Genomic DNA, 19670 nt, shown 5'->3' with positions numbered 1-19670 from the left:
AAGGTATCTGTACTGCGAGAGATAAATTTTCATTCCGCGGAAAGTGCGTGAAGCCATCGAGATTAGTCGTCGGCCGAATTCAACCGGATAGAAAGAAAGAAAGAAAGAAAGAAAATAATTTATTTATAACAGCAATGACACATAAACATGAAACAGTTGTTTTGGGATAGTGGGTTGGACGGTACCTCCGAGTTTGAAAACGGTGTTAAATACTCGTGCTGCGTCATCGGTGTGTGGAACGTACCTTTACAGAGCGATGTTGTTAGTGTTTGTGCTACCCTACATTTGACAGTTGTAATGATGATGAAAACGCGGGTAGTTGTGTGCCGGTGTCAGTTTCGTCGGTAGTCGCGCGAGCAAGCGGCGGCGCGCAGTGCCGGTATGCAGCAGCCGCTGAGTCGCGTTGCTCCGAAGACGAAGGGCTACGGATTAGCCCGAAACATGTCGAGCTAAACTCGATTTAAGACGTGAGTTATCCGGGTCATTATATTTAATACTAGCTTTTGCCCGCGACTTCGTCCGCGTGAATAGTAACTTTGGAAAGTATTTAATTTATTTAGGGTACCTATTCTGCCAATAATAGCACATAGAAACTTCTACGGTTTACTGAAAATAACCTATTTTAATACATTGCTTTATATCTAAACTATTTTTTTTTCTTCCATTCTTTGGTAAAACATAAGTATTCTACCCTGCAACACAAAAGGACTAATTCTTTATAGTGAGCTCTTGACATCTTACGTCCTGTATTGTAAGTTAGGAGGGTAGGATTATAATTAAGACGGCATTCTTACTAAGCATTGCTACACATATTTCTATACTTATAGTAAATTTGTTTGGAATTCCTTACGAACTTTCATCCCCATATTTCAAGTAGGTATGAAAAATGACGAAAAATTTGAAAAGAGCCGGAACAAATGTTTTTTTAGGGTTCCGTACCTCAAAAGGAAAAAAATGGAACTCTTATAGGATGTCTTTGCTGTCCGTCCGTCCGTCTGTCTGTCAAGACCTTTATTCCCGTAAACGTGCGGGAGTATTTATCGAGTTGAAATTAAAACCCTAAAACTCAAAAAAAAGTTATAGGGTACTTTCGGCTGTCCTAGAAACTTGAAATTTGTATAAAGGAAGCTCTTATAGCAAATTTATATCCCTTTATAGCAAAATAAGTAAGAAAAAATCTGAAAATCATAATTTTTCAAGTCTGACTGTCTATGTTAATAAGCCATGTAAAATGACCCCACATTGCGTACATTTTGCTTATGAGCTTGGCTCTGCTAACACTTGATATTCATAAATACTATGCACGGAACCCTGGACGCGCGAGTTCGAGTCGATTTTAACCGGTTTTAAGAAGAAAAAGAATTAAAAAAAAACGCTCGAACAATTATTTATCTCTTATCACGTGCCCAAATACCAAGTTTCATAAAGAACATGGATTTATCTTCGATAATGACGACCTTCCATATGCTTTCATTCCCCTATTTCATCCCCTCACAGGTCGAATTTTCAAAAAAGCTGAAACACATACCGACTTATTTCTTATTAAGTGCCTAAATCCAAGTTTCATGGTTTTATTTCCAACAGCGACGAACTTCCACATATAAACTTTCACCCCTATTTCAACCCCTTTAAAGCCTTTTTTTTCGCGATAAAAGATAGCCTATGGTCTTTCCCATGGTCTATTCTATCTCTGTACCAAATTTTCATCCAAATCGGTTCAGCGGTTTTTGCGTGAAAGCGTAACAGACAGACAGACAGACAGACAGACAGACAGACACAGACAGAGTTACTTTCGCATTTATAATATTATATATAGTATATATATAGTATATATAGTATATATAATATAGTATATAGTATATAGTATGATTAGCATGGATATGGATAATCTGAAAATAAATACAAGATGAACCACAATTCACGGCCGTCATCGTGCAACGTGAGAAGTGCAAATAGGGTTTATTAAAACAGTTGTATTCTTGCCAAATATTGGCATACATTTTGGTATATATAAGCCTCAATAATCGTTCAACAGACATTCGAAATCGTCAAGAAACCAACATGATTTCCCTGAAGCTGTTTACCCTCGTCCTGCCTGGTAAGAAATTTTTTTTATTTGACTAAATTATTTCAGTCTTTCACCATCGTCCTTTCCGGCCTTTTTTAATTTATTTTTTGTTCGACTGAATGGCGAACGAGCAAGTGGGTCTCCTGATGGTAAGAGATCACCACCGCCCATAAACATCTGCGACACCAGGGGTATTGCAGATGAGCTGCCAACCTAGATGCCCAAGATGGGATACCTCAAGTGCCAGTAATTTCACCGGCTGTGTTACTCTCCACGCCGAAACACAACAAAAAGCCAAAGAATGCCCCACTATACCAAGCACATGTCTCTTGAATAAAAAGTTTTAGGTTTTAATTCATGAAAGCATGAATCTTTGATCTTTTTTTAAGAAAACTGGTATTCTTACCTCGCCGTCGTTACTTAGGTAGTATTTGAAATAATTATGCATGTAGGGTAAAATATTTATCATTTTTCCTCTAACGTCGATAAGCCAAAGGCTTCTGGAAACGTAGGGAAGTTTTTCATCAAAATCGGTTCTCCAGCAAACTTAGCCGTTATAGTTTCCTTGTAAGATTGATATACTTAGTAAAAGTTTAGCTTTTTAGAGGGGGGGGAGGGTGGACGCTCGATTTGAACGAAAACTTATACTTTAAAAAAGATTGAATCGAAAAATCGTCTTCACAACATCTTAATAGGTCATTTTAAAAGAACTATCCGACGATACCGCACTATAGGGTTAGTTGAGAAAAAAAATCACCCCCCCCCCTCTTTACGTCTATGGGAGGTACCCTAAAAATATTTATCACCATTTGTCGGCATAGTTGCTACATATATTTCGTACAAAATTACAGTTTTCTAGCACTGATAGTCTGAGCAAAGCCGCGGATGGACAGACAGACATGGCGAAACAATAAGGGTTCCGTTTTTGCCATTTTAGCTACGGAACCCTTAAAGTTATCACTAAACACAACAATACATCAACCTAAAAACATAGAATCCAAAAAAAGACTAACTACACAGAAAATACTGTAGGACACTACTGTATATAATATACTGTGGTAGAGGGGAGGCTCCAATAGAGAGCCAGAGCTAGAGGAACCTACCTATTTCTCAAAAAGTTGTTCCGTCCTGAAATTTAAGCGGGGAGCAAATAATCTAATTTAATGGAGAAATAAATCAAAACGCAGAAATAATATTAAAAATGAAATTGTCAAAAAACAGTTTGTTAAGAAATTATTATCCAAAATTTATTGACGTCAGGAAAACTTCACGATAATTTTGTGAGGAAAAATCGTAATTTCGTAACTACATCGAAACTTTCTATTGGGTCCAACAACAAATGATTATCTGACTTTTTAATCACATTTACCACAAGGTTTTGTATATATACTTAAACACAATATTACTTAATTTTTTTTTTGTTGAAATAGCGTCGGGAAATATGTATTTTTTTAGGCGACATAAAATGACTTTTTATGCTCTAGCGCATAAAATAAAAATCTTCGTCTAAGACCAAGGTAATCAGGTCTTAACAGCCACAAACAAACATTGCTGATTTGGGACCATTTCGTGGCATATAAAAACTATTTTTTTTTTTTTTTTATCCATTGTTCTTTTGTTTGTCACGAATAAATGTTTCTTTCTTTCTTTCTTTCTCAAACAAAAAAGTTTCCATATATTTTTAAATAATTTTTTAATTTATATAAAACTAAAAATCAATGAAACCAATCATATTAAGTAATAGATTTACTATAGTAACGCATAAAAAATAAAAGGTACATAGAAAGTGAATTATTGTTTCCACTGTTGCTATTTCATTTCCTCGCAATCTAAGTGAAAAGCGGAGTGTAAAACTCGAGCATTAAACCCATTTTCCCCTCGACGTGTGTATCCACCCTCGCTGTACCCGCTCGGATGGCTATATGAACCTCTTGGGTAAAATGGCTCGTTTTATGCTCTTATACAATTATTTCATACGTGGACAACTGAAAATGGACACCTTTTTGCGAAATAGTCAGATCTCTCTCCAGGCAAATGTTATGCCTTGGGACAGAAGTTCGAAGCGTCAAAAGTTGTATGCGTCCGAGTTGAGAAACATCGATAGCGCGCGCGATGCAAGGTTGGGTTGGAGTTTCTATGTTGGCTCACTAGATGGCGCTAGAAGTCGCTACACTCTAATAACGCAGAACAATATACATCTTTCTTTCGCAAAAGCAGCGCACATTTTCTACGTAGACGATCATCAGAAATTTCAATATAACAAATAAAACCATGTCAAAAGCTAAGTAGATACATGCCTTATTAGCTTTTTCTACAGCCTTTATATTTTTACAGATTGCAGTGGCAACATGCAAACCAGCAGTAAGTATACATTCTTGATAACAATAAAACTTTATTGCTAATGCTTGTCATAACAATAACAATAAAATTACTACTCCAAATTTATATTACTGTCCCAAAAATAGTAAAAAAAAATGCGATTTTGCTCACTGATTTCTCATAGCAAAACCTGCCTGTTTGAGGTGCTGAGATGAAAAAGTAATTATACGTGGGATTGGATTAGTTTGTAACCCGACTGCCCGAAGCAGAGTTTTTTTTTTTAAACGAATTCTAGAGTGAAAACCGAGTCTCGGCAAGTGTAGTGTAGGACGGTCTCCGGCCAGGTGGAGGGACAGTCTGCGATAGGCTGCTGGTGGAAGCTGGATGCGAGTAGCCCAGGACCGGGCGCAATGGCGCTCATTGGAGAGGCCTGTGTCCAACTGTGGACTGCTATAGGCCGACTGTTGATGATTGGATTGTCCCGTTTAGTAGTTTAGGGTGCATGCGGTACAAATACCATTCATTATTATTTTTTGCTTACGGTCTCTCATTTCTTCAATATATGCGACAGGAGACTGATAGCGGTTGAAACGCTTGTAGAACTATACATTCGTTGTTATAGCGGCCACAGTTATACATAATCTGTAAAAAATTTAACTGTGTAACTATCACGGTTAATGAACAGCCTGGTGACTGACGGACAGACGGACGGACAGCGAAGTCTTAGCAATACGATTTCCGTTTTTATCCTTTGGGTACGGAACCCTAAAAACGACAGAGACATAGCCAGTTAATGTTCCGCGTGACGACGCCGTGGTGGCCTAGTGGTTTGACCTATAGCCTCTCAAGCAGAGGATCGTGGGTTCAAACCCCACCTCGCACCTCTGAGTTTTTCGAAATTCATTTGCGAAATTACATTTGAAATTTACCACGAGCTTCAAGGTGAAGGAAAACATCGTTAAGAAACCTGCACATAACCATTTCAATGGTGCGTGTGAAGTTCTCAATCCGCACTGGGTCCGCGTGGTAACTACGGCCCAAGACCTCTCATGCTGAGAAGAGGCCTGTGCCCAGCAGTAGGACGTATACAGGCTGGGATGATGATGAAAAATCAGCGTGACGTCACAGTCAAAATTGTCGCACAAAAACCCCTTGTATATTTTTACGCATTCTGGTGTTATCAGAGATAAAACTAATCTTTTTTTAAGGGTAATTCGGGAGCTGGAGCAGGAAACGGTGCTGTAACCAAATATGTCGAGAGTGGTGACCAAAATTCTTCCTCGAACGATAATTCAGAAGGTAAATATGATAAACTAATGAACTATAACCTAACTACAAAAACTTGGATAACCCGTGACTTTGTCAGTACAAAGTTCTATATCTCAAAAACCGTTGAACCGATTTTGATGAAACATATCTGAGAACCATCTCTAGAAAACCTGCTTGCAAATTAAAAAAATCCAGATCGGTCCACTCGTTTGAGAGCTACGCAGACACACAGACACATACAGCGGTAAATCTTGCAACACCCCCCTCTTTCTCTCTCTCTATTACTACCACCACACTGACGCGTTTCGCACCCAAAACTCAACATCAGAGCAACACAACCATTCACTATTGCTACCAGATGTTAGACACTGATGATGATGATGTGTTTACGAGCAAACGTCAAACGAACCTCACGATACTAACGCCATCTAGCGATATTTCACCGCCGTGAAAACCCTCATTGGAATCTGCGCCAGCGATGTTATTTATGTTATTTGAAACTGCTAGTCTGCTATCAATAGTCAACGACCAATTTTTTATTATGATTCTGTTGTTCAAGGTGCAAGCGGAAGCCAAGCGGAGGTAGGCAATGCTGGTAGAAAATCAGTTGAGAGCAGCAGCATAAGAGACGAAAAGGACTATTAAAAATATGCAGATAAAAATGCTAAAGGAGACGTCAATGCTGGACGTCAATAAAATAAACCAGAAGCTGCGTTAGCATTGCTAACCCAAACCCTCTCATGCTGAGAAGAGGCCTGTGCCCAGCAGTAGGACGTATACAGGCTGGGATGATGATGAAAGATCAGCGTGACGTTACGCCGTGCTAAAAATTGTCGCACAAAAAAACCCTTGTATATTTTACGCATTTTGGTGTTACCAGAGATATAGATATAACCTAACCTAACCAACAGAATGTTGGGAAACCCCCGACTTTGACACTTCAAAGTTCAATATCTCAAAAACGGCTTAACCGATTTTGATAAAACATGTCTAAGAACCATCGCTAGAAAACTTGCTTACAGTTAAAAAAAACTGCATTCAAATCTGTCCACCCGTTTAAGACCTACGGTGCCGCAGACAGACACACAGACACACATAGCGGTCAAACTTATAACACCCCTCTTTTTGCGTCGGGGACTAAAAACTAATCTTTTTTTAAGGGTGGTTCGGGAGCTGTAACCAATGATGACAACAGTGGTGACCAAAGTGATAGGTCAAGCCATCAACCGAGTGCCGGCGCAGCAGGTAAATATGATAAACTAATGAACTATAACCTAACTAATAAAAACTTGGAAAACCCCTGACTTTGTCACTTCAAAGTTCAATATCTCAAAAACCGCTGAACCGCTTTTGATGAAACATATCTGGGAACCATCTCTAGAAAACCTGCTTGGAAATAAAAAAAGCCGCATTCAAATCGGTCCACCCGTTTGATAGCTACGCAGACACACAGACACATACGGCGGTAAATCATACAACACCCCTTTCTCTCTCTCTCTATTACTACAACCACACTGACGCGTTTCGCACTCAAAGCTCATCATCAGAGCAACACTACCATTCACTATTGCTACCAGATGTTAGACACTGATGATGATGATGTGTTTAACATCTGGAAACTAACCCCTAAACACTGTGTAATGTAGACAGTCCCCCCCTCTTCCTTTATTCTATTAATATTACACCTACACCAAAGCTGAGTCGGGACTATCCGCCGTGTCTGAGCGTCTACGCATTAAGGGGCTGTTTCACCATCCATTGATTAGTGTTAACTTGAATAAAACAAATGAAGACGGCATCACATTTAACCGTCAGTTAACACTAATCAATGGATGGTGAAACAGCCCCTAAATCTCCTAATACCGACAGATGAGGCACTTCTTCCTTTTATCCCACCGTTTCCTGTTTGAACGGTGATGTTCTTTTTCTTGTGGTGCCTTTTCATCACACTGTCGTAACATGCAGGCTAACTTGGTCGCAACCTCTGAATAAAACCCAAGGCACAAAACAGAAAGGTACAGAAGTCAATATCATGTAGGTATGTACTTCACTTTTCATACCTACGCTCGGCGGACGCTCTGGGGTTACCAACTATGGGTTATGCACAAAAAATTATCGTGGTAGTGGGTGGCACTCGTATCTAGTTGTTTGATTTAGGGGCTGTTTCACCATCCGTTGATTAGCGTTAACCAACGATTAAATGTCAAAGTCAAAGTCAAAATATCTTTATTCAATTTAGGCTATAACAAGCACTTATGAATGTCAAAAAAAAATCTACCACCGGTTCGGAAAAACCTCTGTTGAGAAGAATCCGGCAAGAAACTCAACAAAAAATGTGATGCCGTCTCCGTCTATTCGAACAAAACAAATAGAGACGGCATCACACCTAACCGCGAGTTAACACTAATCAATGGATGGTGAAACAGCCCCTTATTGTTGAGAATTAAACGGGAAAAATAATAATAATAATTTTAATGGAAATATAAATTAGTAATAACTAAAATATTTTAATGTTAATGTCATTATTATATTACCAACTTGTGACAGAAAATATCTTGCGACGATTTCGACATTGGCGAAATGCACGAATATTATATTTAAAAGTGTAATAAATTCGCATTCTCCATTATTGCACAAAAAAGTTCACAGACGCGTGTCGCAAGCGGATGGCACTCGCGCTCGCACTGGTCCCAACCGGTCCGAGATTTCGTTTCCGTGAGCAGTGTCTATGTGTGCGTTGCTCGAGCGCACTTTATATGTAGATTGAATTCTGTGCTTATCTGTTTTGTGCCCAAGGGCCTTTTTATTTGCGTATAACGCCTAAGGACGTTATGAGTTGTTGCGTGTACTGCGGCTAGCCGCGGAGCTCAAGAGATAGAGCCCTGTGACAGACGGACGGAGCGACAGACAGACAGAGGAGTCTCAGTCATAGGGTCCCGTTGGCACCCTTTGGGTACGGAACCCTATTTTAGTAAACTTTTGGTAAGTTAATAAACATGGAAGAATTGCTCGTATAAGCCTTAGAGATTTATCACCAGGTCAGGCAGGTGGCCCAGGCGCGAGCGGTATGGGAATTATGGGAATTTTGGCAAAACAGTATTACAAATTTACAAATACATAATTTTACTCACAAATGCGTTGAAAAACATCCATTTCAGGCTTCTGGTAGACTCTCGTTCGTAATTCCTTATTTACTGCCCTTAAGACAAAATTAACTATTTTTTTTTATTTAAAAATTCAAAAATAGACGTAAAGTGGGGGTGATTTTTTTTTTCTCATCCAACGCTTTAGTGTGGGCTATCATTGGCTTGGTCTTTTTAAACCGTTAGGGGGTTGCTGAGACGATTTTTCGATTCAGTGATTTGTTTGCGAAATATTCCACTTTAAAGTGCAAATTTTCATAAAAATCGAGCGTCTTTCCCCCTCTCAAATCTAAACCGGTGAGTGGAAAAAAATCAGGATGGTTTTAGGTATATCAAACTTTCAAGAAAAACTATAACGGCTAAGTTTGCTTGAGAATTATCAGTAGTTTATGAGTAAATAGCGGCTTAAGGTATAAAATATACCTAAACTTGAAAGATTCCGTATAAAATACGAAATCCTTAGAAAAATATTACTTAATTGTTTTGTAATGGCTACGAAACCCTATTTTGGGCGTGTCCGACACGCTCTTGGCCGGTTTTTTTATATACGACTGGATGGCAAACGTGCAACAGGGTCTCCTGATGGTATGAGATCACCACCGTCCATAGACACCTGCAACACCAGGGGGATTGCAGATGCGTTGCCAACCTATAGGCCTAAGATGGGGTACCTCAAGTGCCAGTAATTTCACCGGCTGTCTTACTCTCCACGCCGAAACACAACAGTGCAAGCACTGCTGCTTCACGGCAGGATTAGCGAGCAAGATGGTGGTGTACCGTAGCAATCCGGGCGTTCAGTTAATGAGGGTTTTCACAGAGGCAATATATCGCTAGATGGCGTTAGTATCGTTTGACGTTTGACGTTTGCTTGCGATTGGCTCATTTAGTTTTTTAACCAATCACGAGCAAACGTCAAACGGACCTCACGATACTAACGCCATCTAGCGATATTTCACCGCCGTGAAAACCCTCATTGGAATCTGCGCCAGCGATGTTATTTATGTTATTTGAAACTGCTAGTCTGCTATTAATAGTCAACGACCAATTTTTAATTATGATTCTGTTCAAGGTGCAAGCGGAGGCAGTAGTGGCGGAAACTCTCATGATGATGCTTCTGAGGTAGGCAATGCTGGTAGAAAAACAGTTAAGAGCAGCAGCATAAGATACGAAAAGGACTATTAAAAATATGCAGATAAAAATGCTAAAGGAGACGTCAATGCTGGACGTCAATAAAATAAACCAGAAGCTGCGTTAGCATTGCTAACCCAAACCCTCTCATGCTGAGAAGAGGCCTGTGCCCAGCAGTAGGACGTATACAGGCTGGGATGATGATGAAAGATCAGCGTGACGTCACGCCGTGCTAAAAATTGTCGCACAAAAAAACCCTTGTATATTTTACGCATTTTGGTGTTACCAGACATATACCTAGATATAACCTAACCTAACCTAACCAACAGAATGTTGGGAAACCCCCGACTTTGACACTTCAAAGTTCAATATCTCAAAAACGGCTAAACCGATTTTGATAAAACATGTCTAAGAACCATCGCTAGAAAACCTGCTTATTATTAAAAAAACCGCATTTAAATCGATCCACCCGTTTAAGAGCTACGGTGCCACAGACAGACACACAGACACACATAGCGGTCAAACTTATAACACCCCTCTTTTTGCGTCGGGGACTAAAAACTAATCTTTTTTTAAGGGTGGTTCGGGAGCTGTAACCAATGATGACAACAGTGGTGACCAAAGTGATAGGTCAAGCCATCAACCGAGTGCCGGCGCAGCAGGTAAATATGATAAACTAATGAACTATAACCTAACTAATAAAAACTTGGAAAACCCCTGACTTTGTCACTTCAAAGTTCAATATCTCAAAAACCGCTGAACCGCTTTTGATGAAACATATCTGGGAACCATCTCTAGAAAACCTGCTTGGAAATAAAAAAAGCCGCATTCAAATCGGTCCACCCGTTTGATAGCTACGCAGACACACAGACACATACGGCGGTAAATCATACAACACCCCTTTCTCTCTCTCTCTATTACTACAACCACACTGACGCGTTTCGCACTCAAAGCTCATCATCAGAGCAACACTACCATTCACTAATGCTACCAGATGTTAGACACTGATGATGATGATGTGTTTAACATCTGGAAACTAACCCCTAAACACTGTGTAATGTAGACAATCCCCCCCCCCTCTTCCTTTATTCTATTAATATTACACCTACACCAAAGCTGAGCCGGGACTATCCGCCGTGTCTGAGCGTCTACGCATTAAGGGGCTGTTTCACCATCCATTGATTAGTGTTAACTGCAGTTAAATGTGATGCCGTCTCCGTCTATTCGAACAAAACAAATAGAGACGGCATCACACCTAACCGCGAGTTAACACTAATCAATGAATGGTTTAACAGCTCCTTATTGTTGAGAATTAAACAGGAAGAATGGAAATATAAATTAGTAATAACTAAAATATTTTAATGTTAATGTCATTATTATATTACCAACTTGTGACAGAAAATATCTTGCGACGATTTCGACATTGGCGAAATGCACGATTATTATATTTAAAAGTGTAATAAATTCGCATTCTCCATTATTGCACAAAAAAGTTCACAGACGCGTGTCGCAAGCGGATGGCACTCGCGCTCGCACTGGTTCCAACCGGTCCGAGATTTCGTTTCCGTGAGCATTGTCTATGTGTGCGTTGCTCGAGCGCACTTTGTATGTAGATTGAAATCTGTACTTATCTGTTTTGTGCCCAAGGGCCTTTTTATTGCGTATAACGCCCAAGGACGTTATGAGTTGTTGCGTGTACTGCGGCTAGCCGCGGAGCTCAAGAGATAGAGCCCTGTTACAGACGGACGGAGCGACAGACAGACAGAGGAGTCTCAGTAATAGGGTCCCGTTGGCACCCTTTGGGTACGGAACCCTATTTTACTAACCTTTTGGTTAGTTAATAAATATGGAAGAATTGCTCGTATAAAAGTCTTAGAGAATTATCACCAGGTCAGCCAGGTGGCCCAGGCGCGAGCGGTATGGGAATTATGGGAATTTTGGCAAAACAGTATTACAAATTTACAATACATAATTTTACTCACAAATGTGATGAAAAACATCTATTTCGGGCTTCTGATAGACTCTCGTTCGTAATTCCTTATTTACTGCCCTTAAGACACAATGTACTATTTTTTGCTTTTAAACATAAATATGCATGCAAATACATTTTTCACAACTCTCCTTCAGAAAAGTAACTTTTCCTCCCTGACGAGAAGGAGCAAAGTGCAACTTTTCTGTTCAAGGCTTTTCTAAGTATTTTATAACAAATGCCATTTTTTGAAGTTGATAATTGTAAAGCCACGCCATTTTCTATGCTGGTTGTTCTTTAATAATATTTAGAATTTTTTTTTTCAAGTTTCTTAATGCTCGGTGTGAAAAGTTGTATGAGCAACTCGGGAGCAAAATTATTTTCATCTTGGGCGTTAACACTTGAATCCCTCATTACGCTCAGGATTCTACTTTAGAATCCCTCGCTACGCTCAGGATTCTATTGTAAAATCCTTCGCTACATCCTGGATTCAATGTACGCCCTCGACGCAAATAAACCATTTTGCTCCCTTGTGACACAAATAACTATATTGTTACCTTAAAATAATACACGTAGATAGGTACCTACTGAAGTTACACAAAGCATAATGATTTAATATTGGAGGTTGGCCATCAACTCTGAACATTTCTTCTTGTTCTTCACGAAGTGGAACAGCAGCTCTCAGCAGCCCTCTTGATTGGTCCACTCTCGAATGTTTCTCAACCAACTTTTTCCTTCGGCCAACACCATCTTCCCGGCAACTTTGCCCGTCGTAAATTTGCAGTAAGTCGTATCTCTCGTGGCGGAAACATATCCGATGTAGCAACCTTTTTTTATATACGACTGGATGGCAAACGTGCAACAGGGTCTCCTGATGGTATGAGATCACCACCGTCCATAGACACCTGCAACACCAGGGGGATTGCAGATGCGTTGCCAACCTATAGGCCTAAGATGGCATACCTCAAGTGCCAGTAATTTCACCGGCTGTCTTACTCTCCACTCCAAAAAACAACAGTGCAAGCACTGCTGCTTCACGGCAGGATTAGCGAGGAAGATGGTGGTGTACCGTAGCAATCCGGGCGTTCAGTTAATGAGGGTTTTCACAGAGGCAATATTTCGCTAGATGGCGTTAGTATCGTTTGACGTTTGCTTGCGATTGGCTCATTTAGTTTTTTAACCAATCACGAGCAAACGTCAAACGAACCTCACGATACTAACGCCATCTAGCGATATTTCACCGCCGTGAAAACCCTCATTGGAATCTGCGCCAGCGATGTTATTTATGTTTTTTGAAACTGCTAGTCTGCTATCAATAGTCAACGGCCAATTTTTAATTATGATTCTGTTGTTCAAGGTGCAAACGGAGGCAGTGGTGGCGGAAACTCTCGTGATGATGATGATGATGCTTCTGAGGTAGGCAATGCTGGTAGAAAAGCAGTTAAGAGCAGCAGCATAAGAGACGAAAAGGACTATTAAAAATATGCAGATAAAAATGCTAAAGGAGACGTCAATGCTGGACGTCAATAAAATAAACCAGAAGCTGCGTTAGCATTGCTAACCCAAACCCTCTCATGCTGAGAAGAGGCCTGTGCCCAGCAGTAGGACGTATACAGGCTGGGATGATGATGAAAGATCAGCGTGACGTCACGCCGTGCTAAAAATTGTCGCACAAAAAAACCCTTGTATATTTTACGCATTTTGGTGTTATCAGAGATATAGATATAACCTAACCTAACCTTACCAACAGAAAGTTAGGAAACCCCCGACTTTGTCACTTCAAACTTCAATATCTCAAAAACGGCTAAACCGATTTTGATAAAACATGTCTAAGAACCATCGCTAGAAAACTTGCTTACCATTAAAAAAACTGCATTCAAATCTGTCCACCCGTTTAAAACCTACGGTGCCACAGACAGACACACAGACACACATAGCGGTCAAACTTATAACACCCCTCTTTTTGCGTCGGGGACTAAAAACTATTCTTTTTTTAAGGATGGTTCGGGAGCTGTAACCAATGATGTCAACAGTGGTGACCAAAGATCTAGCTCGCGCAAGTCGAATAAGAGCAAAATCGCCACCGAGAGTTCAGAAGGTAAATAATAATATGATAAACTAATGAACTATAACCTAACCTACAAAAACTTGGAAAACCCTTGACTTTGTCACTACAAAGTTCTATATCTCAAAAACGGTTGAACCGATTTTGATGAAACATATCTGAGAACCATCTCTAGAAAACCTGCTTGCAAATAAAAAAGCCGCATTCAAATCGGTCCACCCGTTTCAGAGCTACGATGCCACAGGCAGACACACAGCGGTAAAACATGTAACACCTCTCTCTCTCTCTCTCTCGAATAAGGACGTTATGAGTTGGTTGCGTGTTCTGCGGCTAGCCGCGGAGCTCAAGAGATAGAGCCCTGTGACAGACGGACGGAGCGACAGACAGACAGAGGAGTCTCAGTAATAGGGTCCCGTTGGCACCCTTTGGGTACGGAACCTTATTTTACTAACCTTTTGGTTGGTAAATAAATATGGAAGAATTGCTCGTATAAAAGTCTTACAGATTTATCACCAGGTCAGCCAGGTGGTCCAGGCACGAGCGGTATGGGAATTTTGGCAAAACAGTATATTACAAACTTACAAATACATAATTTTACTCACAAATGTGATGAAAAACATCTATTTCGGGCGCTATTTATAGACGCTCGTTCGGTAATTCCTTATTTACTGCCCTTAAGACACAATGTAATATTTTTTGCTTTTAAACATAAATGTGCTTGCAAATACATTTTGTGACCTTATAATAATACAAGTAGATAGGTACCTACTGAAGTTACACAAAGCATAATAATTTAATATTGGAGGTTGGCCATCAACTCTGAACATTTCTTCTTGTTCTTCGCGAAGTGGAACAGCAGCTCTCAGCAGCCCTCTTGATTGGTCCACTCTCGAATGGTTCTCAACCAACTTTTTCCTTCGGCCAACACCATCTTCCCGGCAACTTTGCCCGTCATAAATTTGCAGTAAGTCGTATCTCTCGTGGCGGAAACATATCCGATGTAGCAACCTTTTTTTATATACGACTGGATGGCAAACGTGCAACAGGGTCTCCTGATGGTATGAGATCACCACCGTCCATAGACACCTGCAACACCAGGGGGATTGCAGATGCGTTGCCAACCTATAGGCCTAAGATGGGATACCTCAAGTGCCAGTAATTTCACCTTCTATCCTACTCTCCACGCCAAAACACAACAGTGCAAGCACCGCTGCTTCACGGCAGGATTAGCGAGCAAGATGGTGGTGTACCGTAGCAATCCGGGCGTTCAGTTAATGAGGGTTTTCACAGAGGCAATATATCGCTAGATGGCGTTAGTATCGTTTGACGTTTGCTTGCGATTGGCTCATTTAGTTTTTTAACCAATCACGAGCAAACGTCAAACGAACCTCACGATACTAACGCCATCTAGCGATATTTCACCTCTGTGAAAACCCTCATTGGAATCTGCGCCAGCGATGTTATTTATGTTATTTGAAACTGCTAGTCTGCTATCAATAGTCAACGGCCAATTTTTAATTATGATTCTGTTGTTCAAGGTGCAAAAGGAGGCAATGGTGGCGGAAACTCTCGTGGTGCTTCTGGAGTAGGCAATGCTGGTGGAAAAGCAGTTAAAAGCAGCAGCATAAGAGATGAAAAGGACTGTTAAAAATATGCAGATAAAAATGCTAAAAGAGACGTCAATACTGGACGTCAATAAAATAAACCAGAAGCTGCGTTAGCAATGTATACTGACTGTACGATACAGCGCCATCCATAGTTCATTTGCTGAACTAGATGGCTAATTAATGATCAATGCCTGCTGGCAACCATGCGCCTCATTAGTTCCAAAATAAGACACAATATGTGGTGGCGCTAGTATCGTACATCAATATAAATAAGGTAGTTTAGGTTTGTTTCTCTGCTCCAAGGCAATCGGCCTCGAAATATAAAGTTCCAAAAAACCAAACGATCTCTCATTTTGGGCACCCCTTTACACTTAAAAGTGTCTACAATCAAAGTGAAAAATACGCGTGGGTATAGGACAGCGATACCTTCTATTTCGGTCTACTTGTGATCTTAGTCATCACAAGTTGTCCAATTTTGAAATGTGGATGCATTTGGGTCAATAAACTAGGTATTAACTGTATGTAATTCTGTCCCGTAACTCAGAAGACATTAGCGATACACTGTTAGAACAGTTCTTAGGAGATGAGCCATGAAGGAATGGCCTTAAAATTGTCACAACTCCAAACTTTAAGTGGATTTACGTCCACTTGCAGGCTTTTTAATCTAGGTTTAAGCTTAGGGGCCTAAGTTCTGTCAGATCCATACAAGAACTGTCAGTTTAAGCCTTAAATCAAGATTAAAAAAAGCCTACAAGACGTCCTTAATCATATTATTATGACTACAAAGTATAAGTAGGTACACAGTGTGTATTTTTGATACTAAGTACCTCTAAGTTTAAGGGTAGTTAGTGAAGGACCTAATTATCTTATTATGTGTTAGTAAAAAAAAAATACTTATTATTTTCCTTATAAAATTAATTAGCACGCAATATATCACTACGTGATACTACTTTGTTTTTGTTCAAAACGTCGCACTTGTTGACGTGACAGCTGTCACAGAACACTTCTCTCTCGTATCAAATTATTGTACGCGTGCATTACATTGCTGCTCGAAAATATTTCAAAAATTTATTACGCTCTGGTAGTTAATTCTAAATTAAAAATTTGTTTTGATATCGGTTTACAGCACTTAAATTTTCGTCTAGTTACAGTTGAGGTAGGTATTTATAGCTGATTAAAAAATTACACTCTCGCCGTCTTACGGCGTGTAGTCGATCAGCTGATTCGGACAGCTGATCGCAGGTCAACGACCTTTATAAAGGAAAGCTCGACTGAAAGCTTTACTTTCTTCGAGTACATCTAAGAGCAGAAAGCAGCACTGAAAAGCCCTAAGCTGTTTTTTTTTACCTATTTAATTTACTTCTTAATATCGGTACGGAGTAGAACTCTCCGAGGTCCTCTCAACGTCTGCACCTCCAGTAGCCACCTGGCCAGCGCACCGGCTGCTCAAGAGGCTTCCGACCAGCACGTCCAGCTGCTACTCCACCTACGCCACCTGAACACCCGGGCCCAGGGAAGTGCCCTCTGTAATCCTAAACCAACCACTTGTACGAACCTACGCCCTGAGATCTCATGCCGCGTTCTGCAGGGGAGCCTAATTGAATAAATCGAGTCTTCAGATAATTCATTGTTTACTTACTCTCCTACAAGCTGACCCGCTAGCCGCATGTCACGCATGGTTAATGAAAAACACATGGCTCGCATCGCCGCAACACATCCTCGCAGATCTTTAATGGTCACGCAGCCTTAGCGCATGATTAAAAAAATATAAGTATTTAATGTTGAAAATTTTCAATTCTGTAGATAATCATATATTATTCTTTGCTGCCGCCGAATCGAATGGTAAACTCATATTTCATGTAATAATTACCATACATTTAAGACATAATGGTAATTAATTCTGAATTAATTTCATGATAAGTAAATAAGAATATTCTCGAAAAAATTACAATAATTTCATTTCATATTTACATATAGCCTTCACCCGCAGTTTTGCTTGTTGAATTTTTAGCTCCAGTGGTTAAATTGAAATTTCAGTATTTTACTATTTTCAAAAGCTTTTATTTAACTTGCAATGTATGTTTCATGTATAAAATATATGTATTTATGTGCGGGTGAAATCTTGCAAGTTAAATTAGACCCACTTCTACCAGTCGGACTGTCTCGTGGCATACTTATGACAACACAATAATCTGGTAGTGACATCCTGGTAGTCTGGCCAGGATCATCTCCGCAGGACGGAACTCTTCAACGGTTAATGGCATGGACTTGAAATTTGGTATGCACATTTGTTTGCAGTTTGGGTAACAATGCAAGTGAAGTCGCCAAAAGGTACAGTCAGCACAAAAGCTTTTATTAAAAATGAAATTTTTACCAAAAACTTATTTAACCCCTGATGCAATAAGAGGGGTGTTATAAGTTTGACATCAATGTCTCTCTCTCTCTCTGTGATTCGATATACTCTAACCAACTAGTAGGGTAAATTGCACACCTTTCCTCTAATTTGCTCTATCGTTAAAAATAGTATAGCAAATTATGGAGAACATGTCTAATTTGCTCTATTACGACGGCTTTAATACAGTCGTAGATCATATTGGATAGATTCCTAAGTCTACTTGAGAATATTAGTAGTTTAAAATGAAATAGCAGCCTAACTTATAAAATATGACTAAGACGACGAAATAATATGAATATGTTTAAGACGTGAGTTATCCGGGTCATTATATTTAATATGAGTGAATCTCACGGTAGTTTCATGTTCAAAATATGACTACTTGAAAAATTCTCTACAAAAAAAAATATAATAAAAAGATTTCTTCAAAAAAATCGGGTCAATTTTGCAAATAGTGAATTTAAAAGGAAATCTGTCACTCTTAGATAAATGATTGGTCTCGCGCGATCGCTCGACTAGATACCGCGCTACCTAAAAACAAAAGGTTCGTGAATGCGGCAACTCAATATTGTAGTGTGCGTAAGAACGGTGTAAGACAATTTGCAAGGATGCTATAGCACTATAGTGTGCGTGACGAATTGTGTTGCCAGCTGCTCCACTGTTACCCGAATTATTGGGAAAATAAATGATTCTGTGGTCTATTAAGTTCCTGGTTACAAAATGTGTCTTGGGAAATACTTAGAAATTAAGAAGTAATTAAGAGTGAATGTATTAAGATGTTTGTGTATAGGTTAGGCGTAGGTTTCTTGTTAAAAAAATGGTAGGTATATCAATGGTATTTTAATTAAAAAATATATATATTTAAGGACATTCAATATTTAAAAATTATTACTAAAAATTCATGGACTGAGTCAACAACTAAGAAGTTTTGCGTAGTTAAGATAACACGTTGCACCTATAGTTAAACCTAATATAATGTACAGGTTAATTAAGACTAACATAAAAAAAATTGTTTACAAAATATACATACATACATGCATACATAAATACTTACATACATACGCTTGAAAAACATAACCCTCCTTCGGGCAGTCGGGTAAAAAGTTAACATTTCAGGAAAATGGGTAGAAATACGAAAAAAAATTTTTTTTTCGTTTCCCGTAATACCTAAGTAAATCAGCTGATTGGGCTTTTTGAATGGGAAGAAGAAAAACATTTTTAATTTTAAGACACATTCACCCTTAATTAAATAGTGTCGGGTAACAATTTATACACCTTCAGTGTATATATCACAAAGATAAACATTAAATAATATAGAACTAGGTTATGTATATATAATAATTACGTTAGATACTTAAATAAAATAAGTTATTAAAATGTATCATCATTTAATGATGATAACAATAAAATTCAATTTATTAAAATCTCAATCACGGGGAATTTGATTCTTGTGTACGCGGCAACACAGAATGGCGTTTAGGGTTCATGTTATTTTATTTTGTAATTTCAAAATTATACGATATTTACTGATGGTATGTGATCCCAGTGTCCTTCTTATTTCTTGTAGTATTATTTTTACACAGTTTCACTGCGCAAACTGGCATTTTACTTCGGTTTATGACCAAAATTTAACAAAAAATTTGGTACATGTATGCACCTTACGCACAGTTTGCAACGCGACTGACTCGCCTCGGGCTCGGGTTGTTGCCG

General features: G+C 39.3%; 1 protein-coding gene across 1 annotated transcript; it reads left to right on the top strand.

Annotated features, from left to right (window-relative positions):
* Positions 1-5614: 5614 nt before the first annotated feature.
* LOC141444910 (uncharacterized) lies at positions 5615-15909 on the top strand (the record flags this gene model as incomplete). The annotated part of the gene is given in 4 exon segments (XM_074110669.1): positions 5615-5686; positions 13254-13312; positions 13895-13994; positions 15500-15909. Coding segments are annotated over 4 exon segments (341 nt in total), but the record flags the coding sequence as incomplete, so codon positions are not given.
* Positions 15910-19670: the final 3761 nt, after the last annotated feature.

The sequence above is a fragment of the Choristoneura fumiferana genome, chromosome 30 (genome assembly GCF_025370935.1).
Source record: "Choristoneura fumiferana chromosome 30, NRCan_CFum_1, whole genome shotgun sequence".
NCBI lineage: Eukaryota > Metazoa > Arthropoda > Insecta > Lepidoptera > Tortricidae > Choristoneura > Choristoneura fumiferana.
This window is presented reverse-complemented; position numbering and strand designations above follow the sequence as displayed.